Source organism: Trachurus japonicus, chromosome 23 (assembly GCF_045865225.1).
Source record: "Trachurus japonicus isolate A0001 chromosome 23, Traja_1.0".
Taxonomy (NCBI): domain Eukaryota; kingdom Metazoa; phylum Chordata; class Actinopteri; order Carangiformes; family Carangidae; genus Trachurus; species Trachurus japonicus.
In genome coordinates this window covers 4,988,609-5,015,297 of record NC_140929.1, presented here as the reverse complement: position 1 = coordinate 5,015,297, position 26,689 = coordinate 4,988,609, and the positions used below count along the sequence as shown (strand labels likewise).

The 26,689-nt window shown below is 42.0% G+C and overlaps 1 protein-coding gene across 1 annotated transcript in view; it reads right to left on the bottom strand.

The window, feature by feature from the left end:
- Positions 1-25,961, bottom strand: part of fgd6 (FYVE, RhoGEF and PH domain containing 6) — a 37,995-nt gene extending 12,034 nt beyond the window's left edge. Inside the window, exons 1-6 of the mRNA XM_085769322.1 lie at positions 25,736-25,961; positions 21,736-23,929; positions 13,027-13,174; positions 6,735-6,802; positions 5,771-5,801; positions 315-466 (exon numbers count right to left, since the gene is read on the bottom strand). Of these exons, the coding sequence (XP_085625448.1) occupies positions 315-466; positions 5,771-5,801; positions 6,735-6,802; positions 13,027-13,174; positions 21,736-23,929; positions 25,736-25,745 (2,603 nt within the window). The 5' untranslated portion in view covers positions 25,746-25,961. The remainder of the gene's footprint in view (positions 1-314; positions 467-5,770; positions 5,802-6,734; positions 6,803-13,026; positions 13,175-21,735; positions 23,930-25,735) is intronic.
- Between the last annotated feature and the right edge of the window lie 728 nt (positions 25,962-26,689).

Genomic DNA, 26,689 nt, shown 5'->3' with positions numbered 1-26,689 from the left:
TCCGCCGTTATAAAAATAGCTTGCACCGACAATTAAAGGTAACGAACCTACTGCTATGACTATAGGGATTATGGCAATGGGAGCAATTTGCCCAAAAATGTTGAACTAGCCCTTTAACACTGATTAGAAGAGAAAGTAAAAGAACAGTAGGTGATGACTGTAAAAACAAAAACATCTGACTTTTACAACAGACAGATTTATCTTTATCGCTTTATAAGAGGTACATTCTCAACAGTGTGTGTGTGTGTGTGTGTGTGTGTGTGTGTGTGTGTGTGTGTGTGTGTGTGTGTGTGTGTGTGTGTGTGTGTGTGTACCAGTGTGCCACTCTCTCCTCCAGCTCTCTCTGCAGGTCTCTGTTCAGCTGGTACAGCTGCGGAAGGTAATACAGGATCTGATTGAGGATCCGCTCGTCCACCACCGGCTTCCCGTTCTGCCGGGTTGCCTTGGCAACAGCATCCCGAAAGTCCTGAAGAAGAAGAAGAGGAAGAAGAAGAAGAAGACGGCGCACAAGATTAATACTACACACACACACACACAGACAGACACACACAGCTGCACAAGGGTGGGGCGACTGACGACACAACTGTATTGCAGCTGAACAGGAACACCTGGTTATCACCTCATAAACTGCCCCCCAACCCCCCTTTTACCCCTCCCCCCACCCCTCTGCACGTATTTAATGACACACACACTCTCACACATACACACATACACACACACACACACACACACACATGCAGCTGAGTCAGCGCTCTTGACTTTGTCCAACGTGCCAACACATACATCCACCTGGAAGGAAACAGGGAGGCCACGCAGGATCCCAGTGTCCTAACACACACACACACACACACACACACACACACACACACACACACACTTAAACACACAGACACACACACACTCATACTGGTCAGATGTGCTGCAACATTAACTCTTAGGTGACGAGCAGCAGTTCAGCAGCTGAAGACACGTGACAGTCACACTGTGTTTAGCAGCTACACGTCCATCTTGTACCTTGTTTGTCTTTATTAATGAATCAATCAATCAATCAATCAATCAATCAATCAATCAATCAATCAATAAAGTAATTTATAATGATTAGTTATCTGTTCCTTTTTTAAATGTTCTTCTTAACCCACAGTTTGCTGCATCACTTCATCTTAATATCCACAAAAAAGTTAACATGAACAAACTTCAAACGAGACAGAAAAATGGTAAACACATCTGATGGATGACTTTGCAACTAGGGATGTCACGAATCGATTACTTGTTTTCACAATTAATCGCGGTATTAAACGCCACAATTATAATTGATCGTAAAGATTCCTAAATACCGCCACTTTCTGAAAAAATATTATGTATGAACCGTGTCGGCAGATGTGGCGCCAAAGTATCCCAAAGGAAGCTGCGCAGATATTGGTCCATTTACCTAACGTATAGCAATGAATTGGTGGGAATTTAAATGTTCACGTGTCATTTGTAATTTAAAAAAAGGGTTAGGGTTAGGAGTTTTGGAAAAGCGAAGTGTTTTCACACTACATTTATGAGCCTCCGTGCACCGTGAAATTTTTTGACCGGTGCAAGACAGACTCATGTTTTCATTCATCAAGAATTCAAGTCAGAGGTTCGAAGACGATCAGATACCGTCGTAGTTACGACCATAAACGGCGATTCGGCGGCGTTATTCCCATTCCCATTGTAAAATGATCCACCATTAATTAAAATAACAAAATCACGATAGAGACAAAACGATATATTTATCGAAAATGGGCCCATTAACAAGTGTGGGTAGCGTAGATTCATCCACATTAACGTGAGACTTTTTTATAACCAAATACAAACTTGTCGTTGTCCCTTTAATAACTGGTCCTATATTAAGAAATTAGTGATGTAATTATATTTTGACTATATTTGATTTTACACATTCATAGTGTGTGTTGTGAAATATATTGATGCATAATAATCGTGGTAATCGTAATACCGTGATTATTTCTCTGACAATAATCGTACCAAGAAAATCTATAATCGTGACATCCCTACTTGCAACAAACACACACACACACACCAACCCGCACATATATATTGTACACACACAGACATACACACACACACAGGCTGAGAGAGTATTATCTAAGGTATGTGTGTGTGTGTGAGTGTGTGTGTGTCTGGAGGTCGTCTCTGTGGCCTGAGGAAGCAGCTGCTGCTCGGCCGCGGACGCACAAGAATGTGATCTGACCTCTTTTCTTGGACAGAGCCGACCGAGCGCCTCCCTCCCCCTCCTCCCCCTCCTCCTCCCCCTTCCCCCCATCGTCAAACCACAGGACCACGTCGGTTTCTACAGTAGTTAATCCTGCGGTGGGTTTCACTAAAGCCAGGTCTGAGGAGGCCAGACAGGTGGACCCTCGACCCCCCGACCTCTCTAAGTCTGAACCCTCTCAGCTGGGTCACGTCCTTGGGATTTAAACTGAACACAAACCAACATGCAGCTTTACAGAGATACTCAATCAACCCGTCGAGCTTTAGAGCGGCATCCTCTTTCTTTCTTTCTTTCTTTCTTTATTCGAATATGTGACAAACAAAATTAAAAGTGGTGATCTAACCACAACCAATGTACACTGCTCAAAAAAATAAAGGGAACACTTAAACAACACATTGTAACTCCAAGTATATCACACCCATGTGAAATCAACCTGGGATGATAATTTTGATTTACATTAATCATTTTCATGTTATTTTGTTCTCAACACAGTCTACTATATATTGAATAACGATTTTAAACTGCAATATTTCATTAATTGAGATCTAAGATGTGTTGTTTAAGTGTTCCCTTTATTTTTTTGAGCAGTGTATATTCAATATTCGAAAGGAGTGGGCAGAAGTATAAACTAAAAGGGATAGTTCAACATTTTTGGCAAATTGGCCCATTGCCATAATCGCTATAGTCATAGCAGTAGGTTTGTTACCTTTAATTGCCGGTGCAAGCTATTTTTAGAACGGCGGAGCAGAGCCGTGAGCTGCTCAGAGCTACGCTACGTCGGAGGCTAATGGGATTTCTTGGTTTCCCTCATCAAACTCATCAAATACACAATCCAACAACTCCACAACGCTCTGATGGACAAGTTGTGACCTGCACATTCACCACACTATGAAATAATAACAGAACGTTACCAGACAGAGTTGTTTTAGAGGGAAATTCAGAGACTGTTGATGAAAAACTGTGCCTGAACACAACGTGCATCAGTGGTTTTGCATGAATTTCCCTCTAAAACAACTCTGTCTGGTAACGTTGTGTTATTATCTCATAGCGTGGTGAATGTGCAGGTCACAACTTGTCCATGACAGTTTTCGCCTCCTCCAAGCACTGTAAATTATCAAATTGTTCCTTCTACTTGTGTATTTTTAACTGTGCCAATAAAAAATGAGTCCAACACAAGTGTCAGACTGATCAATAATGAAAATAATCAGTTTAGTTGCTCCACTTTTCCAGTACACTGATGCTACTGTGGAAGAAAAAGCTCAAACAGAAAAGTTTCACATTTTCAGCGACAGTGAAAGTCTAAACTGAACCGGCGCTGACACGAAAAACCACACAACTGACCTGATTCTGTTCATTTTTCTTTTTTTTTTTTTTTACTATGGAGGTTAAATTAAGTTTAATATTTTTCCACGTGCCTCCTCTAAAAAAGACTCACAACAGTCATCATGCGGTCACATGGCTCTGGTTTGGGCCTCGTTCATTCAAAACAAAGAAGCGACATTATAAAGATGTCGGCGTTTTCTTTCAAAACAGAAAGACACAGAAAAGGCTGAACAGATCATAGTAATTTGTTATTATAAAGGTAAAGGAATGAGATTTTTGTTTTGCGAACATCCTTTTCTGTAAATATATATTATTATAAACTTATGGATCCCTGCAATGACTGTTTAACATTAATTATTTCAATAAACAAGTTCCTCCGATGTGAGAATTTGCTGCTTTTCTTGGTCGTCTATTGAAGTAAATTCAATATTTTGGATGTTTATTTGGACAAAAACAAGACATCTGATGATGCCAACATAAATCCAGGACACTGTGATTGGCATTTACTGTTCCCCGATGCTTTAAAGGGATACGCCAACATTTTTTGTTTTCGTGTCTTGCCTCACTCCCGAGTCCATGACCAGCAGATAGACACCATCCTTTCGACTGTGCGTGCAGTAACAAGGGAGATAGAGCCCGTATCGCCCGTAATTAGCTTAGCTCAAACACTGGAAGTGTATAGGTAGTGTTAGCCTGCCTCCTACCCGAGCCAAAATCAGCAGTCAGAAGCTGATTTCATTTGAGCTCTAAACTCTGTAAATATATCACTACATCGACATTTCAAACATTTTTAGGCGAGAAAGTAGCCGTTTAGAGCTGCAGTGTGTCGTTAATTTGTCTAAATACCAGCTGTTTACAATTTTGTTCGGACGAATCCGGCGCTACTCAAGCTAGCCGTTGTGACCAACGCACTTCCGGTTACTTTCACAAAATAAAACACCCGTTGCCCTTTACATACAGAAAACCATGACGATAGAATTTATGCTTTTACTTTGAAATAGGAAGATAACCTACCCTCGATGTAGCTAGCTTGAACCAAAATAAACCGTCTTTGCTTGAACCCTCCGTTTTGACCGATCTCGTCCCGTTAGCGGTATTTGACCGCTCAAGATGCCTTACCGGAGAGTTTTGTCAGCTCTGAGACGAAGATCGGCCCGCCGGTTTCCATTTAGAGTTGCTGAAGAGTTTCTCTGATGACTTTAGGTGGAGGCAGGCTAACACTACCCATACACTTCCAGTGTTTGAGCTAAGCTAATTACGGGCGATACGGCTCTATCTCCCTTGTTACTGCACGCACAGTCGAAAGGATGGTGTCTATCTGCTGGTCATGGACTCAGGAGTGAGGCAAGACACGAAAAAAAAAATGTTGGTGTATCCCTTTAAAGACCAAAATTATTACTTAATTAATTGATTAAATAGTCTTTTAAATACATTCGGATGCCAGTCAGGAAGTTTAGTTTTCAGTTTCAGGCAGAAACTCTCTCCAACAGAGAGCTGCTTGTTGTGTGTGTGTGTGAGTATAAATATAAATATAAGATGTGACTGGAGGAACTCCTGCTCCTGCTCCTTTTCAACCCACTCCAAGTTTTTCAACATAAACAAACTTTTTTTTTTTCACATCGAAAACTCAAAAACTCACCATGGAAACTACAGTACACACACAGCTCGTCTCAACTCTCAACAGACCCAAACCAACACTCCACTTCTTCAATTATTCATCATCATCTTCTTCGCCTTTTTCTCTCTCCACAACACAACCACCACCACAACAACCACTCCTCCTCTTCCTCCTGACAGTGTTTCTCCTTAATGACGCTGATCAAAGCAAAGCAGCGTCGTCTACCCGGCTGCAGTTATCCGTTTACCTGCTGCTGCCCACACATCAGAGGGAGAGGGGGGGAAACCAGAAACTCCTCCGACTTTTAAAAAGCCTCAGCTGTGGTGGGATAACTGCATTATTCAGTCGTTGTAACTACTTGAGTCAGCCAAGAAGAGCTCATTAATTCATGTCCATCCTCGGGAAGAGAGAGCTTTGATCACCATTCAAGACACTCACAGTGTTTTTTTTTTTTGCGTGTGGTGTGGGGTAACGAAACATTATGTCGACTCGAGCTCTGTTTTTTTCCCCCCAACAGCTGCTGAATCAGCTCCTTATGAAAATGTTTCTTCTTATAATAAAAAGTTACTTACTATGTGGAGGAGCTTCAGGACGTCGACAAACCTGATAGAAGAGCAGAAATACACAGAGTTAGACAACCACGGATTATGTTTTATATATATAATAAATAATATAGTATATAGGTTTTGTTCAGTGGTGTTAGTCTATGTGATACTCAGGTATACTCAGTTTACCCACTGAAAATGCAAATTATATTTCAGTATACCCACTACAAATTTGGTCTACTAGCAGAACTGAAATCATTTTTTAGTTAAGATTTGTAACATTTCTGGATCTGTTTTTTTCATTATGTAAATTGTTTTTTGTTTTTTTTATTAATTCAGTATCTTTCATTTTTCTGTGTTAATTTGTCTTTATTTTTTATGTTATGAATTTCTGTATTATTATCTGTATTATCGTTGTTTTTTTAAAATAGGGGAGGTATTTTTATAAGCCTTTTTTGGCTTCTACCTCTCCTGCACAATGTTTAATTTTACTATTTTCATTGTTTATGCAGGTTATATAATGTGCAAACAAAAAAAACCTCAAACTAAAACTAAATCAGCACTTTGACATCCAGGTTAAAAACATTTCTGAGCTCTTTTAAAGATCTTAAATCTCTGCACTGTAAGACCTCTTAATCGTTTTAATACAAATTAATATATCATGCTGCAAACTCATATTTTATGCTCTATTTTAGTCTAGTTTTTATTTTATTATATATATATTTCCTGTACTTTTCTTTTTTCCTTTCTTCTAATTGTATGCTTAATGTTTCCAATTTTTACTATTTGGGTTTTATGTTAATTTTCCGTTTCCTATTCTTCTGGTTAAATATTTTGTTTTTATGTAAAGCACATTGAGTTGCCCCTTGTTATATGAAATGCGCTATATAAATAAAGCTGCCATACAGATACAGGTATGAACAACAACAAATTTAGACTACACCACCGGTTTTATTCTGCCTTTATCCTGGTTCATTGTTAAACCACTCACACTTTCTCCGAGCTCATAATCTCCTGGGCGATGTGCACCACCTTCTTCCTCTTCATCTCGTCCTCCTGCTGAAAAACAAAAAACAAAACAGAGTCAGTTAAAACGATGACGCCACGGAGACACAAACACCTCGCTATTTCATTTTCATTTATTTCATTTATTTAGATCTCCATTAGCTTTGGCAAAGGCCATTGCTATTCTTTTAGCTTTTAAATCCAGGTTAAAAACATTTCTCTTTTCACGTGCTTATAGCTGAGAACTTTATCTATTTTCTTTTCTTTTACTTTTATTTGCTCTTGCTTTTAACTCTGTTTTTAGTGTTTTGTTTGTTTTTATTCTGTCTTATGCTTCTTTTTTTTAATGTTTTGTCTTTATGTAAAGCACATTGAGTTGCCTCGGTATGAAATGCGCTATATAAATAAAGATGCCTTGCCTTGCCTATTCTTCCTGGAGTCTATACCTTCACAGATTAACTATCCATTGCAGTAGATAATTACAAAAACACATCACACCGTAACCACATAACAACTCACAACGATCTACAAGACAAAACAAGACAAAACAACAAAACAAAAACAATACAAACAACATATACATATTACTGGACCTTATTCATTTCCACAGTGTAGCTAATTATTACCATAGTTGTGAAATAATCAGATGTTCAAAAACATACGTTCCTCGTAATTACATTAACTTACAGAAACAGTAACCCAATTCGCTATAGTATAACCTAAAAAAAAACACACACACACATACACATACACATATAGACACAACGCCGCCGCTGTTGTGCACTCACAGGCTCACTGCAAATCACCATGATCGCTGGATTCTGCGTCGGCGTTTTAAAACCATCGGTGCTGAAGTTTTACAGCCTCCAAAAGAACGCAGCAAAACCTTTCTCTCTCTCTCTCTCCTCTGCTCTGTCCTGTTGCCTTGCCTGTGTGTCTCTCATGGAGTGTGTTGTTGAATCGTAATGGGGGGGCGGGCGGTCCGGTCCGGTCGCTCAATGACTTAATTTGGACGCCGGCCTTGGTCTCCCCTTCTCCCCCCCTCCCCTCGCTCCCAACAAACTTGACTGACTGAAATGTCCCACCGGTCCTATCATCAGACACAGGTGGCGACAGTATCAGGGAGAAGCTGCTGCTATTCTTGAACCTGTAACACTTCTGTGTTTGCTCACCCCCCCCCCCCCCCCCCGCCGTGACAGGCGATAAACACACACACTTTTAGTTGGCGGCATGTGTTGCAATGCAAACACAATCTCACTGTGTGTTTGCTGCAGCACCAGTGACAGTTTAAAGGGATAGTTCAACAAGGTAACAAACCTACTGCTATAGTCTTAGCAGTAGGTTTGTTACCTTTAATTGTCGGTGCAAGCTATTTTTAGAACGGCGGAGCAGAGCCGCGAGCTGCTCAGAGCTATGCTACGGAGTCTCATGGGATTTCTTTTGTTTCTCTCATCAAACTCATCAAATACACAATCCAACAACTCCAAAACGCTCTGGTGGACAAGTTGTGACCTGCACATTCACCACGCTATGAGATAATAACACAACGTTACCAGACAGAGTTGTTTTAGAGGGAAATTCATGCAAAACCGCTGATGCACGTTCCAGTTGGGGGCAGTTTTTCATCAAGCAGTCTCTGAATTTCCCTCTAAAGCAACTCTGTCTGGTAACGTTCTGTTATTATCTCATAGCGTGGTGAATGTGCAGGTCACAACTTGTCCACCAGAGCGTTTTGGAGTTGTTGGATTGTGTATTTGATGAGTTTGATGAGGGAAACCAAAGAAATCCCATGAGCCTCCGAAGCGTAGCTCTGAGCAGCTCACGGCTCTGCTCCGCCGTTCTAAAAACAGCTTGCACCGACAAATAAAGGTAATGAACCTACTGCTAAAACTATAGGGATTATGGCAATGGGCCAAAATGTTGAACTATCCCTATAAGTCACCACCAGCAGCAGCAGCAGCAGCGATATGAGAAACTCAATTTTCCGATTCATATCAATCTTCATTTGAAAGATACTTTTTTATAATGCAACAGCTTAGAAAGTTCCATCTCTTTCATAACCAAGCACAATTGGTGTTTAAACTGAAATATCTCTGAATGAATCAATATCAAAATCGAATCGGGACCTTGTTGTGAATCAGAACTTTAATTGATTCAGTAAATCAGTAGTGATACCCAGCCCTAGTCGTCAGTCGACCACCAGACGCTTTGGCCACTTTTATAAGCTGACATCATATTCGAAAGGAGCTCTGAGACGTTTTTCCGTTAAAAAAAAGAGGAAAAAAAAGGTTTCTCTGGCAACCTGCTGATTCAGGACCTTGTAATAATTCTGCAGCATTTTTTTCCACAGGTCTCCAGTGTGAATGAAAGCAAAGCAGCCACACAAAGGCAGCGGTGTCTGATCTAAGGCGGTTGGAGACGATTAATCTGAGTGGTGCAAGATAGAAAAGCATTTTTTTTTATATCTGTAGTATAGAAGTGTATTGAATTCACTTGAAAAAACGGGAATCCCACCTGCAAGTAACGTTTATACTGAACAATTGGTGGATCATGATGGACCAGACAACCAGTTTCTCAGGGTTTAGCATTGTTTTGTATTAACAGATAGTTTCCTTTTAATATTAAACTGGATTTACATTTTATTCTGAAATGCTACATTAGATTACTCTGATATACATATATAGTGACACTTTTCAATATCAATCTGAATTTATAGGGAACACTATATAAAATAAAAATGAGTGGGCTTTTACTTTGAAAATCCTTGCAAATCTTTCAATTCAATCTGTTTTGGAAGGTCACCTTTATTTTGAAATCTAACTGTAGTATATAAATGTAGCAAAAAGCAACATGTATTTTTCAAAGTGGAGCATAAATATCATAGAACTAATAGATCCATGATGAAGTGGAGGTTGGCTTGACCGCAGCTGTTAAACGTTACTTGCAGGTGGGAGCTTCTCACGGGATTTTGAAATCTCATTAAGTCCGAAAAAAAAAATAATTGCAACACGCTTCCGTACTGAAAGACTCAAAATCGTCAGCACGTTGCATGTTGCTGTTGTTTGGGTTTAAAAGGTCACAGGCCTCAACAGCTGCAACCACATGCATTAAACAAGCAGAGGAGGAAGCGCTAAGAAAAGAGCCTTTAATTACACAGCAGTAGCACTGATGTAGCAAAATGTGTGTTTTTATATAATATATTACAGCATTATATTATAATTACTGATGAATTTGTGTATAAAGAGCCAGTTTCTGTGAAGTTTATACATGTTTTATCCAATCCGTGACAATGCATCATGAAAACAAGATGTCAGTGGTTGTGTAAAATCTGAATTTGTGAACTATTACCTTCCTAGAATATAAATTGTTATAAATAAATGTAACTTTTTACATCTGCCCAAGCAAACAAAGCACAAGAGATCACAAGAGGAAACGATTCACTGGTCTGAATCTTTTACAGTAGTGAGCTGCTACAGGCTACACCGCTGCTCCAGTTTGACACTACATGAGTTTGACACTGAAATAAAATTACAAAAAAAAAGACATGTCACGCTTCGCCCTTGAGGACAAGATGGCAACAAATCAATCCCTCAACTTGTGTGTTTTACAGAAGTCTCAGTGTTACCGAGGACTCATGTGACGGATGCAACATTTCATGCAAAAATAGAAGCAAAAAAAAAAAAAAAAACGATCCAAACCGAATCAAAGACGTTCTCATGTGAAAACAAGCTCATATTGTACACTGTACTCCATCTCTTTGGAGTATAAACTATAATACTCAATAATTCGATTGGTTATAGATCATCTAGAATTGAGATGATTTGGTTTTTAGTTTTTTTTAACAAAACAAACAATGAGAAGATGTCGCCCGAGGCTCCGGCCGCTTAAGATTAATCAATAATTGTTGGCTGCAGGACTAATACAATTGTTTTGTTTGGTAAATTTGAGAGTTTTCATTCATTTTATACAATAATATGCTGAATATGCTCAAGTAAATGTTCTTAATTTTTAATTGGAGCTGATATTTTAAAGGGATACTTCACCCAAAATCGATAATTCACCAATTTTCTACTCACCGTCATGCCAAGGAAGGGTTCGGAGAACTTTCCAGGGCAATGGGTTTTTATATAATGGCGGCGGATAGAATTCACTTTTGAATTGTCCAAAACACACACTATGAAACATCCAGATACCTCCATACTGCTCGTCTGTACTGACCCAAGTGTCCTGAAGCCGCCACATGGAAAAAGTTGTTGGGAAAATATTAATGTGATCTCTGTTTTTATCCTTGTTGTAGCAGTAGCTCCCAGTGGCTGCGCGAGATTTGCTGTGACATGTTCATTGGTCGTTGTAAACCATTGGATGTGTGATGTAAACACGGAAGAACATCTGGCAGCAAATCTCACGCAGCCACTGGGAGCTGCTGCTACAACAAGGCTAAAAACTGTGGAAGAAAATATTCATTTGGTGTAGTGGAGAGATCAAAACCCTACACCTATGAGTGACTCACTCACTCACTCACTCAACACACCTTCTCGTCTAAGTCTTTGTTTCTCTGATACAATTTGCTTCTCTTCTACCCCTTGATAATTGAGTTGTACTGTATGTCTCATGTTGATTCAATCCTGTCTGTCCCATCAGAACCTTTAGATGCAAATGCTTTCACTCTATGCCTTGAGATGCAAATGTCTTTGTTTCCCTCGCCCTTCATTCTGGGTCGGTCTATTGCTGCAGACCCGCTCTGTGTCAGTAGACTCACCGTTTTCCGGATTACTATTAAACTCACCACACCACAGTAAACTTTGGAACCTGGACTTGTGATTTTTCTACAACAAAACAGAGATCAAATAATTTTTTTCCGAACAACTTCTTCCAATGGCGGCTTCAGGACACTTGGGTCAGTATGGACGAGCAGTGTGGAGGTATCTGGATGTTTCATAGTGTGTGTTTTGGACGATTCAAAAGTGAACTCCAAACCCTTCCTTGGTGAGTAGATGATTGGTGAATTATCAATTTTGGGTGAAGTATCCCTTTAAATATCAGCTCCAATTAAAAATTAAGAATATTTACTGCAGCCAACAATTATTGATTAATCTTAAACGACCGGAGCCTCAGGCGACATCTTCTCATAGTTTGTTTTGTTAAAATAAAATAAAAACCAATTGAGTAATCGACCAATCATCTCAATTCTAGATGATCTATAACCAATCGGGTTATTGAGTATCATAGTTTATACTCCAAAGAGATGGAGTACAGTGTACAATATGACCTTGTTTTCACGTGAGAACGTCTTTGATTCGGCTTGGATCGTTTTTTGCTTCTATTTTTGCATGAAATGTTGCATGATGATTCAAAAGTGAACTCTATCCGCCGCCATTATATAAAAACCCATTGCCCTGGAACTCCTAAAGCGTTTTGATGACTCTGAAAGTTCTCCAAACCCTTCCTTGGCATGACGTTGAGTAGAAAATTGCTGAATTATCGATTTTGGGTGAAGTATCCCTTTAAATATCAGCTCCAATCAAATTAAGAACATTTACTTGAACATATTCAGCAGATTATTGTATAAAATGAATGAAAACTCTCTAATTTACCAAACAAAATAATTGTATTAGTCCTGCAGCCAACAATTATTGATTAATCTTAAAGGGACAATGAGGAGTTTTGGAAAAGCGAAGCGTTTTCACACTACATTTATGAGCCTCCGCGCGCACCGTACATTTCTTTGACCGGCGCAAGACAGACTCATGTTTTCATTCATCAAGGATTAAAGTCAGAGGTTCGAAGACGATCACATACCGTCGTAGTCCCGACCATAAACGGAGATTCGGCTGCGTTATTCTCATGACTCGCCGCGAAACCGAAAGTAAGGAAACGCTGGTCGGCTCGACCAGCATTTCCACAACCACTAATAATAAGAAAATAACGATAGAGACAAAACGATATATTTATCGAAAATGGGCCCATTAACAAGTGTGGGTAGCGTAGATTCATCCACATTAATGTGAGACTTTTTTATAACCAAATAGAAACTCCTCGTTGTCCCTTTAAACAACCGGATCGATTTTTGGGTGAAGTATCCCTTTGATTTTCTCTCTTTATTTATTCAAAGATGTAGCAGCTGCTGCACTATACAAAAGTAAAAAGACCAAGATGTTTGACCAGATGTTGCCTGGTTAGAGTGAAATGTAATAAAGGATTTATTGGCTTCAGTAGCAGCTACTGGGAAACGCTTCAGTTTCAATATGACACCAATAACGACTCGATGAGTTTATTACCTGTCTGTCGGCCTCGTCCAGGTGCTCCTTGCTGGACGTGGAGCTGTTGTCCTCCTCTTCGTCCGAGCTGTGGATCTCCTCGTCTTCCTCCTCCTCGTCCTCGTCCTCGTCCTCCTCCTCGGAGTGGACGTCCTGCCTCAGCCAGCCGCTGCTCGAGGAAACACAGAGACCGCACATTCATTCACGAGGCGGAGAAAACAAAGCCGACTTTAGCTCCTTTATTGTGTCCTAAGGAGGAATATTTTGGATGTTGTGAAAGCAGCTCAGCACTCAGACTGAGAGGAGTACTGTATGTATGAGTGTTTGCAATGCTCAGACAAAAAAAAAAACACTCCCTGGATAAATAAAGATTAAAGGGATAGTTCACCCAAAATTGAAATTTCATCATTCATTCATTATCTACTCACCCTCATGTGGACTACTAAGGGCTGGGAGAAGTTTCAGAGTCCTCCGTGGCTTCTCTGAGTTACAGGGGGTCTCGGCGTAACAAAAAGACACACCAAAAAACATCCAAATACCTCCATGCTGCTCGTATGTAATGTCCGTCTTGTATTGAAGCCCCCGAAATGCGAAATTATCCCGAAAAAAATTCTATTCTATCTATAAAAAGTCTATTTTTCAAGCTTGTTTGTAGCGGAAGCTCAAGAGGAGCTTCGAGAAGCTTCCGCTACAAAACAAGCTTGAAATATAGACTTATTTAATTTTTTTCGGAACAATTTCGCATTTCAGGGCTTCAATACAAGATGGACATTACATACGAGCAGCATGGTTTTTTTGGTGTGTCTTTTTGTTACGAAGACAGTTGGTATCCATTTGCAACCGCTATATTGACATGCACTGCTACGCCGAGACCCCCTGTAACTCAGAGAAGCCACGGAGGACTCTGAAACTTCTCCCAGCCCTTAGTCCACATGAGGGTGAGTAGATAATGAGTTTAAAAAAAATTTCAATTTTGGGTGAACTATCCCTTTAAAGCATGTGTCACGTAAAGGTTTGTGCAATGCAACACGTCGGGGGTTAATGACTCAGTCAGTACGCCACCAAAACTCATTCATACGTCTTTTGTTTTACAATAGAGGGAAATACTGATTACAGCAGCAGCAGTAGGAGGAGTAAAGTCCAACGTTTGTTAAAAAAAATCCCCATTTCTCTGTGAGATAAAAGTTTGGACAGGACAGGAGGACTGCTGACACAAACCGCTGTGTCCACAGAAATAAAAACCAACACTATGATTAAAACAAGACACAAAAGGGGAGAAAAAAAAAAGAAAAAGAAAAAAGTCAACAGTGGAGGCGGACTAGAGTTTACTAGAGGAGCGAGCTGCCACCAGCAAAGAACAATGGAGACTGAGATAAAACAAACTGTGTGTGTGTCCCACAAAAATGAAACTACTCCAGAAAAAATAAAATAAAATACATAAATCAAAGGGTTCAAACAACCTATAATAAAGATTTCTCGTTTATTTTGACATTTATTTAATGATTTTAGTGAATTATTGACTGTTTCATATCTTTTTGTGCACAATTTGTCATATAAACTATTTATTATTAATATTTTTATTACAGCTCAGACATATTAAGACATTTGCAAACACTTTTTGCTCTGGGAAGTTGCTGTGTTTCTGCTTTTGACACTTCATAGACATAGATTAATAAATTATGACAATATATAATGACTTAAAGCACTGTTTACTGTTTAAACTTTTATTATTTCTGACTTTTCTGAAGCTGACTTTCGTGCTGCTGAGGTTTTTGAACGACGCCGCATAATTCGCATTTTTCCAAATGACATTTTTTTTCCCTTCTTCATGTGTGACGAATTAAGAGCCGAAACGATCCGTCAACAGATAATTCATCAGCAGTCGACTTGTCGCTTTGATCGTCGTCACAGTTTGTTATGTTATTTCTCAGGCAATAAAAAACAGTCGTATTGTGAAATGAAGCTTCAGTCTTATCGGCCGGTGTGTTTTGATTGTTGTTGTGTTTAAGGTCGACCGATTAAAACCTGTATTTCTAAACACTGTTGTTGTTGTTGGTGGTGTGACGGCGTCGTGGCGGCGGCACGCTGGCTCTGCTTCTGCCCACGAGCGCTTGATGTCTTTCTGCCAGGTCGCTACAAGCAGCAACATGAGTCTGTCTGTCTGTGTGACACTAATGTTTTGATCTCCAGCTCACGGTCTTTCCTCCTGAAGCGTTTTATTTACGCTGAGTCTGATCCTGCAGCCCGATAATAACTGAGACTCTGCAGAACAGGAACTTGAATCTGTCTTCTCCTTGTTCTCCTTCTCTCTAACTTTCTTTCCCTGCACTTCAGATGTTTCGTGGATGTTCTTCAGGCTATATACAGGAATCTTGAAGTTAATTTTAATACCTTTTTAAAGGACAATTCCGGGCAAATTCAACTCGGGGCTGTATGTTCCTAACATTTTAGGTTTAAAGGGATAGTATCATTTTTTTTAAAGTGGGGTTGTATGATCTCCAAATAGCCCCTAAGTACTTTAATTGCAGTAGAAGACTCTCTGCACTCCTCCCGTTAGCAACGCCAGCCCATAGCCCTGCCCAGAGATTTACAACATACAGTGTTGTGAATGGACCCAAAGAAACGGCCTATTTTCACGGCCTAAAAGAGGTTTTACCTGAAAAAAAAATACACAGTTCCATTGTTCGCTATAATATAATTTTTTTCCAGCCCTTCAAAGTGCAGGAAAAACACAGTTTTTATTTGGACCTAACCAACTCACGTATCCCTCCGACCAGGGTTAGCACCCGCCGATCAGCAGTTGGTTAGGTCCAAATAAAAACTGCATTTTTCCTGCACTTTGAGGGGCTGGAAAAAATTATATTATAGCGAACAATGGAACTGTGTTTTTTTTTTCAGGTAAAACCTCTTTTAGGCCGTGAAAATAGGCCGTTTCTTTGGGTCCATTCACAACAATGTATGTTGTAAATCTCTGGACAGGGCTATGGGCTGGCGTTGCTAACGGGAGGAGTGCAGAGAGTCTTCTACTGCAATTAAAGTAGGGGGCTATTTGTAGATCATACAACCCCACTTTAAAAAAAATGCTACTATCCCTTTAAAAGAAGGAATCTGAACATTTTCTGTTTAATCGCTCCTGTTTTGCGGTAGTTGTGTCTGTCCCCGCATCGCCACGGCAGCGATGAATGGGAGCGGATGTAAGTTCCGCTACTTAGGCTGTTTACATCCCTCAAAGCTGCAATTTTTTTCCACAGACAGCATCAGATGGAGACTCAAACATGCACCCAGAAGTTTATTCACTTCAAGCAAGCCGACATCTTTGTAAAACTAGATCTAATTCAAAGTCTCCCGGAGTCTCGCGCGAGACCCAAGTTGCCGTGCTCGGTGTGTTCAGGTGCAGTCGGAGCTACCGTTTGTGTCATAAACACAGGAATATCAACTCTTGACTTGCTTCAAGTGTACATTTTTTTCCACAGACAGCGTCAGGTGGCTACTCAAACATGCGCAGAGAAGTTTTTTTTACTTCAATCAAGTCAAGAGTTGATATTCCTGTGTTTATGACACAAACGGTAGCTTTCCCACTGCACCTGAACACACCGCGCACAGCAACTGGGTCTCGCGCGAGACTCAAGGAGAATTAGATCTAGTTTTACAAACATGTCGGCTTGCTAGAAGTAAATAAACTTCTCCGTGCATGTTTGAGTCGCCATCTGACGCCAACAACAATCTTCTTTTCTTTTTTTATTTACTGGTTCATCTTTGTTTTTTAATAAAATGAATAAATTCACACACTTTCACGATGTTTTTTAGGACTCAAACTCTTGGACAGTTAATTCAGAAAAAAAATGTAAGACTTTATAAAGTCGTGAAAAGACTTCTTAATACTTTTTAAGGGTCTTAATTTTCCCAAAATTGATTTATCACCTTTTAGCCTAATACTTTTCAAGACCCCGTGGATTCCCTGTTCTTCTACCTTTGCTCAGAATAAATATCAGACGGGAAAGACAATGGCACTCCAAATATTCTCTCATTTCCTCTCCCTGTCGCCCACTCTCTCCACTTCCCTGTTTATCTCCAGAGTCTCTTGACACTGTCTTTTCCCTAAAAAAAAGAAAAAAAAAATCTGAATTCACGTTCACTCTCTCTCTCCCTCTCTTCTTGCTCTTCCTCTCTTTTTTTTTCTCAGCTTCGTCGTCCTCCCCTCATGCTTTTTTCTCTCTCTATAGTCGAGCATTCCTGCACACTGGGTCCGGCACAGAGCGCCACTTGTTTACAGCCTTGAGGCTACTTACATAAACTTAACAGGCTTGCGATGCCTGGGAAACACTACAGATTCACTCACAAATACACACACAAACCACTCCACTTCACTCCACACATACCAGACTGAATTAAGACAGAAGCGAGGAAGGAGGGAAACATTTTAATAGTTTTATAAACCGCTGATTTTCACGCCGGCCGGTCGGTCACCTCACGTGGCCTCGACCTCGACCTTCCTCGTCTCGTCTGTAGCGTCACAGTTTGAGCTGTGGTGGCGTTAACGATGGGAACAGTAACAGTCCTGGCCTCATATCAGCAGCCGAGTGACTCAACTGGATCTTATTGGCATGAATGTGACCAGGTGGCTGAGTCACCGAGCTGGCAGCGTCTCCTGACTGTTTAATTAAACACTAATTAACAAAAACGCACAGTTGAACCAACTGTTAACTGTTTGTTGTCATGTAGAGAAATACCAATAATTCTCCACTTTTATCTACTTAAATGGATAGTTCAACATTTTTGGCAAATTGTTCCCATTGCCATAATCCCTATAGTCATAGCAGTAGGTTCGTTACCTTTAATTGTCGGCGCAAGTTGTTTTTAGAAAGGCGGAGCAGAGCCGTGAGCTGCTCAGAGCTACGCTACGGAGGCTCATGGGATTTCTTGGTTTCCACTCATCAAACTCATCAAATACACAATCCAACAACTCCACAACGCTCTGGTGGACAAGTTGTGAGCTGCACATTCACCACGCTATGAGATAATAACACAACGTTACCAGACAGAGTTGTTTTAGAGGGAAATACAGAGACTGCTTGCTGAAAAACTGCCACCAAAGGTAACTCGTATCAGCAGTTTGCATGAATTTCCCTCTAAAACAACTCTGTCTGGTAACGTTGTGTTATTATCTCATAGCGTGGTGAATGTGCAGGTCACAACTTGTCCACCAGAGCGTTGTGGAGTTGTTGGATTGTGTATTTGATGAGTTTGATGAGGGAAACCAAGAAATCCCGTTAGCCTCCGTAGCGTAGCTCTGAGCAGCTCACGGCTCTGCTCCACCGTTCTAAAAATAGCTTGCACCGACAATTAAAGGTAACAAACCTACGCCTAAAACTATAGGGATTCTGGCAATTTGCCCAAATGTTGAACTATCCCTTTAAAGGTCCATAACTCAGATTGGTGCATGTGTCGCATTTCAGCCTCAGTTTGCGTCATTGTTTCAGGTTTTGTGGCCTCCAACTGTTCTGATCTCCCTCCCAGAGCGGACGACACCTCCCTTAACAAACTCGTACGGTGGAAATGTGTCACATGTTGCACTTCCAGCTTGTTCCTCTGCCCTCGAGCGCCTGAACCAAATCAATAAACAATCAAATAAATCAAGTCATGCAGCTTTTAATGTGTCGATTCTCAAGTATTACTCCGTTGAATTTGATTTTTTGTTCTTTTTTTTCCGGATTTTGCTCTGAAAAAAGCAAACTATATGAAGATGTCTAATTGAAATAATGATAGAAATATTATTGTATTGAGTACTGATTGATATAAAAATATGTGTGTGATTTGAGCGGAGAAAGAAATAACTGAACAGATTTTGGTTATAATCCAAATCTACGACGTCATAAAACCTGTTTAACGCAGGAGGAGGTTTTGTATCTAGGCTAGATGTTGATCTTCTCACAGTAAATCACTCTCTCTAACATGTCGGGCAGACGGCCGTCGGTAACAAACCAGATCAGTCATTTTAGTCACAGAAGTCGAGAGAAAGCCGGTAAAACGTGGGTCAGGTAAATAATACCACATCGCCATGACAACATATTGTCACGTGTATTGATTTGCCTCGTGCTGACGGACCACTTGTTTAGATAGAGGCTTGTTTATGCCGTTACATGCAGTGGCTGTGGCTGTCGTCCATCTGCCTTCTGCCCAATTTCACGTGAATGCAGCATGAAAAATACAATTGAGTTGCTTGCGATATACAACCGCAACGCTAGATGGGAGGAATTCCTACACAATGTACCTTTAAGAAACTGAAATGAGAGAATTTGGACTTATTTTTCTTTAAAAAAAAACTACTCAAATCGATTCTTCAATTATCAAAATAGTTGACGATTCATTTAAACCAACACTAAGGAACTTTTCAACCTTCATAAAATATTTTCATAACTTTTGTGATGATACATCGACTTACAACGAGTTGAATGACACCTCTGTCGTGGCCTGAGGGGGTCTGTATCTCTTTCTCTGGCACTAAGCAGCTTTGAGGAGCATGGTAGGAACCCTGCTCTCACTTAAGTTTCACTTTCACTTTTGCGAGTCACAACAAGGAGGGAACAGGCAAAACGGCACTTTAGCAATGGATTATGTTTGTGTTTTCACTTTGAAATGATCCACTGGAAACAGAAACTTAGTTTTGATGTCTTCTGTTAATTTTAATGCAGGATATTTACAGGGCTTCACGCTAGTGTTCATGGGAAATGGAGTCTTCCTTCAGGCAAAACACTACCGCTTTGGTCCACAGGCGCCGCCAAACTCAACCAAAACTGAAAGTTCTTTAGTACTGCTTTAATAATCGATTACTGTAATTGTTGCAGCTCTAATCTGGTCACATTACACGTTACTGTACTTCTTCAGCTCACTGTCCTACAACGTGTCTCTTCCTGACTTTTATCTCCTTTGTCATTTTATTCAAGATGAAAACAAAACTCACTCCGGGACAGAGGAGGAAAGTGGAGTGATGAGGTTAAAGGAAGAGGCTAAACAGAGTGCGAGGGCGGGCGGACGGACGGCCTGACGGAGAGAAGGAGGAGGAGAAGGAGGAGGAGGAGGAGGAGGAGGAGGCCGGTGGTTGCTGCTGGAGGTTTATTTTCCCTGTTCTAGAGAGCTGTGTGGCGTTTCTGCGATTCTCAGACATTTCCTGCCCTGGCCACTGAAAATAACCCACAGGAAAATCGGGGCCGACCTGCTGCACATCAATGCTCCATTCAAATTCAACGCCACTGGCTCAAACTAAAAAACACAAAGCCCTCGCTGCTGCTGCTGCTTGTGTCACCTGTGCAACCTGTCTCACACACACACACACACACACTACAGTTCCCATAATGCAGCAGCAGCTTCACCTGTAGAGAGTTAAACGTCTGGACCTTCAGGCTGTTGTTTTCTCACATGCACAAACACAACAAGCAGCCATTGTGCATAATTGGTATAAAAACCTTCTCTTCTTCCTTCACTGAAACATTTCATTGATAAAAGCTGGTCAACGCACGCGTTTGCAGGTTTTTTTGTTTTTTTCTTCTACTCCATGATCCATTGTGACTCAGATAATGAATCGTCTTTTGATACGACACCTGTTGCTGCTCGATCACCTCAGGCAGGGCGATTCAACAAAATCCTGAAACGATTAGTCTGATAAAAAATGTTTCCTGCTGCTTTTCTGAGTTTTCTAAAGTTATGAATTTAATATTTTTGAGTTTGTTTTTTTTTTACAAAGAAAAAAAGAAGGAGACCTGGACCTTCTTTATATGTTTGTTTGATCATTTTATTCGCATATTTCTCTACTTTTACCTTGTATACTACAATGCTACTGTAACAACCAACTTCCCCATGTGTTGGATAAATAATCAGTCTCACAATGAGCTCATAAAGCATCAGAACAAAAGGGAGGTGTGGCTCCCTGTTGGTGTGAAGGGTTACAGATGGATGGATGGATAGATAGATAGATAGATAGATAGATAGATAGATAGATAGATAGATAGATAGATAGATAGATAGATAGATAGATAGATAGATAGATAGATAGATAGATAGATAGATAGATAGATAGAACATGGATGGACTGAAACAGGGATTCAATGGATGGACGGACGGACAGACAGATCGAAAAATAGATAGATGGATAGATCGATGGATGGATGGGTGGATGGATGGATGGATAGATAGAAAAATAGATGAATGGATGGATGGATGGATAGATAGATCGAAAAATAGATAGATGGATGGATGGATGGATAGATGGATGGATGGATGGATGGATGGATGGATGGATGGATAGATGGATGGATGGGTGGATAAATGGATAGATGGATGGATGGATGGATAGATTAATGGATAGATGGATGGATGGATAGATAGATCGAAAAATAGAGTAATGGATGGATAGATAGATCGAAAAATAGATAGATGGATGGATGGATAGATAGATAGATGCTTGGGTGGATAGATAGATGGATGGATGCTTGGACTGATCCATCCATTGATGGAAGAGGTGGTTAGATTGAATGGATGGATGGATGGATGGATGGATGGATGGATGGATGGATGGATGGATGGATGGATGGATGGATGGATGGATGGATGGATGGATGGATGGATGGATGGATGGATGGATGGATGGATGGATAGATAGATAGATAGATAGATAGATAGATAGATAGATAGATAGATAGATAGATAGATAGATAGATAGAGTCAGTACTCTACCTCTCGTATTCGTGGTCGTGGCATCTGTGATACGGGTCCTGAACCTCGTAGATGTCCGAGTCCGGAGCGTCGGGGTCGTGCGACCAGCCGAGCCGAGCGCCGTGGAACGGCAGGTTCATGTACTCGGGGATTTCCTCGTACAGAGGAACGTTCTCGTACTCCACCGACCCCTCGCCGCCATCTCCGCCACCGTCTCCGTCTCCGCAGAAATCGGCCTCCCCTATGCAGCTGTTGGGCCGCTCCAAACTCCGCTCCCCCCGGCCCGAGTCCACGCTGGTACAATCCAGCGACTGCCCTCCCTTGGCGAGCAGCTTCGGCAGCATCTTCACCGACAGCCGCAGCTCCAGCAGCTTCCGGAAGGAGAGCCCCCCGCCGCGCTTCTGGGAGTTGGCGTTGGCGCGGGTTGCCAGGTCGGCGGCGGAGAACGACTGCGCCCGCTGCTTCCCGCCGAGCGTCGTCGTCGTCGTGGTCGGCGCGCGGCCCTTCGGCGGCACGCTGCTCCGGGTCGGCATCTGGCGGCTGAAGAAGGTCACGCAGGGTCGGGTGAAGCGCCACGCCATCGCCGTCGTCGTCGTCTTCTCCTGAGGCGGCGGCGGCGGCAGCTCCCGCATCGGCGTGTTGGCGTGCGGCGGCGCGGCGGGGGGGTGGGTGATCGGCGCCGGGAGGCTGTGTCTCTGGGGTTTCCTCGGCGGCGCCCGCGGCGACGGATGGTGGTCATCGTCGGCGGAGAAGGCCTTTCTTGAGTTAGCGAGCTGCGGCGGCGGCGTGCGGTGGTGGTGGCAGCCCAGTTTGATCTGCTTGGGGAGGCTGTGGGTGATCGGATAGCGCTCGAAGTCGCCGTATCCGTCCTCCTCTTCCTCCTCTTCTTCCCGCTGCTCGCCATCGCCGCCTTTCTTCACTTCCTCGGGCGGCGGCGAGAGCAGATCTAAGGAGTGCGAGGTGTTTTTGTTCCTGTGGAGGCGCGGCGACAGCGAGAGCGAGGTCTGGCGAGGAGGGGGGACCGGTGCGGCGGCGGCGGCGTCCGGCTCGTCCACTCCCTCGTCGTCATCCGAGTCTCTTTGGGGCGAAAAGCCGTCGCCATCGTCGCCGTCGGCAACGTCCTGTCCATCGGAGCTGAGCGACACGGCGGCCAGACTCAGCCTCGTCGACGCCTCGCCGGCCACCTCGACGCCATCTTGCCGAACCAGCGTTGGCTTTTTAAGTTTAAGTTTCCGCGGGTGAGGCACCGGGAGCGGTTTACTGGGCGCTGCGGGGACTTGGGACGCTCCGAGGGAATCTGGGGAATCGTGAAGAGGAAGAAGAAGAGGAGGAGGAGGAAGAAGCGGAAGAGGAGGAGGAGGAGGAAGGATGCTCGAGAGGACGATGATGCTGCCTGCAACATCACAGGCCGGCGGCGGCGGCGTAGTAGAGTCCGTCGTCGTCGTTAAATGTGCGTTTTCTTGCTCATCACGCTCTGCAGCTTTCCTCGCCGACGCTTCCTTGTTCACCGAACGGCGTTCCAAGTGTCTCTGTCTTTGAGGTTTATCCCGCGGTTTCCTGCCGATCCTTCCGCCGATCCTTCCACCACCGCCGCCTTCGCCCTTCGACTCCGAGGCTGCGACGACTATCTCCGCTTTCTCTCTCGGCTTCTTCTTCGACTTATTCGTCCCTTCTTCCTTGAAGCCGTCCGTACTAGAAATCCCATTCTGTAAGTTACTATGCTCTTCGTCGTCGTGCAAATCTTCGCTCCCAATCTCTACGTTTCCGTTTTCCACCGGGTGCGGCCGTCGGCAGGTGGGGATGATGTAGTCCGAGTCCGACTCACGCTGCTTGCTCTGAGACTCTGAGAAAATCCCATTTTTGGAGTTGAGGAGCGAGTTGAGGCTGTCATTGTCGTCGTCTAAAGCTTCTTCCTGTTGTTCCTGAGATAGGATGATGAGGTGGTGGGAGTCGTTGGGATTGGGCGGTGGCGGTGGCGGTGGCGGCGGTGAAACGGGCGGAGAAGAGGCAGCGGATTTGGGGATGCACGGTTTAGGAGCGACGGCCGGTTTCGTCCTCTTGAGGGTGGCGGGGGAAGGCTGGGAGAGGAGCCCCGGTTTGGGGGCGATGGGAGGAGGGGAGGGTTTGGTGTTGGTGGCGTTGGTGGAAGAAGAAGGAGGAGAAGGAGATGAAGAAGGGAGTTTAGGTTTGGGAGCGAGTGGAGGCTTCTTCACACCTGCACGTAGAAGAGAAGAGAAGAGGGAGGAGGGAGGGAGAGTTACAGAAACATTATTCACTCAGACACACAGACTTCCTTTGAAATGAATCACACACATACAGCAAACATGCTTCACCCACGTTTCCTCTAATAGACGCACACAAGCACGCACGCACGCACAGCTGCAAACTGTGTGTTAAGACCGGGGGTCAAGAGGTCACACTCAGGGTCAGAGGAGGAGGGGGAGAAGTGCGGGTTGTTGGACTTGTGGCTTCTCTTGTCAATCACATTTTCATTTCTGGTCTATTTTTATTTATCTGAAAGCAATCTAATAAAAAATAAATCTCAAAATCTCACATATTAACTGCATTATTCAATTCTGATTCATCCGGTCGCTTCCTTCCTGTTCCTGGAAGTTACACTAAACTAAACCCTATATTATATTGTACTGGCTGGGTGTAATCTCATTAGTAATGAGATAATGTAATGAGTCATTACATTGGAAATTTACATAAATAAATAAGTTTGATGACACAGAATCAGTGTCTCAGTGTGATCCATCCAGCCGGTTAAATAAAGTTGAAATGAAAAAAAGAAAAAAGAAAAAAGGAAAAAAGGAAAAGAGCCTCTACACTTATAAAAAAAAAAGCTGTGAACTGACATCGTAGGCCATATTTTCCGCTGAAAAGCCTCTTGGCTGGCCGACACCACGAGAAGTGGAGTCATCGAGCGGATGTTTCCGAAAAGGCCAACAACCCAAAAACCGCTCTGCCCCCAGATCCACGCTGCTCTGCCTCCACACACACACACACACATATACACACACACACACACACACACACAAACTCATCTTAAAAAACCCACTAAATATACTATAAACCTTCTTTTACACCATAATCCAATAGGTGGTGGAGCTGTCTGTAACTGCAACTGTTATTTATTACTATTTATTTTCAATTCGGCATATTATAATAATAGGCTATAACATCCTATCTGTTAATACTTTTCAGTGGGACACACAACACAACACAACACAACTCATTGAACCCAAAAAGCCTCACGGAGGATGGCGGTGGTGAGCAGCGAGGACGGATACAACTTCATATATCCTGCTGCTCTTTCACTTTGCTGTTTATTATCCTTATCAATAAGAAGCCGAATGGTATAAATAAATACTATCAAAGTTAGTTAATTATGTCACGGGATGTTTGCAAAAGATGAAACATTAAAACAGCCAGATTTTTTTTTTTTAATCTTTTATTTCTGGCCCTTGTGTTTTCGCCTTTAAGAGCGAAAACACTTTTCCCAAACTTGTTGAAACTGATCCAGTGAAGGCTATTCCCGGTTTATCCAAACTAATATCCACTGTTTTTTTTGTTTGGTTCAGTTTTTTTAATCCAGATGTTAGCCTCGCGAGCCTGTTAACTTACTACCGAGCTGCTGCTGCATCAACAGCAGGACAGATGTTTTAAGACAAAGGATTTAACCCTCTGCAGCTGCAACAGAGGCTGTAACTTAATAACAAACGGAAAAGAGGGATTTCTTTTCTCTAAATTGTGAGTTGTGGAGGCGGTTTTGTTATTATCTGTTGTAAAGAAAGCACCGAAAACGAGGCAGAGCCCTCCTCTTTTATATCTCTTTGTAGGCTGTTATTAAGAAAAACTGTAATTAACTGCGGCTGCGTTAAAAATAGAGTGGATGCTATCGAAAGTTGTTGGTTTTAACTAAGCGAACAGAACAGAAAAATAAAAATACAAAGGCCTAAATAAAAAGTATTTGTGTCTGTGTGTGTGAAGTTTTGTGTAAAGCTCAGCAGGAACAAACCTGTGCTCATGACTCCCGACTTGCTGCTTTCTCCATGAGTAAATTTTTTTTTTTTTTTTTTTTACTTTCAATGGAATTGCGAGAAAATCCGTGTTTTTTCCTCCGTCGACACCATTGTTGTCAGTTTAAAACCAGGTCCAGGGAGAAAACATGCAAATCCATCGCTGTTGTTGTTCCTTTATCGCTCCAGCGGATGCACGGATAAAGTCTTTACGCCTGTTACTTTTTTCATTTTTCCTCTACTAAGTTTTTTTTCGGGCCACGGTGCTTTTCCCAACTGCGTCAAGCGCGAGGCAACGAAACCAGACACTTCCGGTTACACGTTTCAAAATAAAACTCTTGAGTTGTTGGTATATGGAGCTGTATGTATCTATTTAACATCCGGAATAAGTATCTGAACTGTTATTTAATCATTTTTGCCATTGTTTTTATTTTATTTTATTTTATTTTTTACATTACCTGCAAACTATATTCATACGAAACACTGCATCTCACCACAAAAGGTAGGCCTAGTTTGCAAATTGCATGCGATTTTATGAGCACCTAAAAGAGGGATTTTCTGATTTAACATGAAAAACTGAAAACTGTTACTCTTACTATATTTCCCATAGACACCAAAGTGTAGGCCTATGCTTCAGATTCAACAGGTCAAACACAGCGCTGCTTTTAAATTCTAAACAACCCTATTAATAAAGCTACATGGCTATGTTGGAATATTGATGAAATCAACATATAATCATATTCAGTCGATCTTTATGTGTTTTATGTATGATGTGCTTATGTTGGGGCGGGACTAGATAAGCTTTTGCTTCTCCCGCTTTCCCTTTCGGCCATGTGTATTGTATTATTTGAACTAAGATGAAGTGTGATGATGATTATTTAAATTGACATGCCCGAAATAAACAAATTGATTGATTGATGTTGACTCTGCTGACTTACTTTGTCCAAATTCTC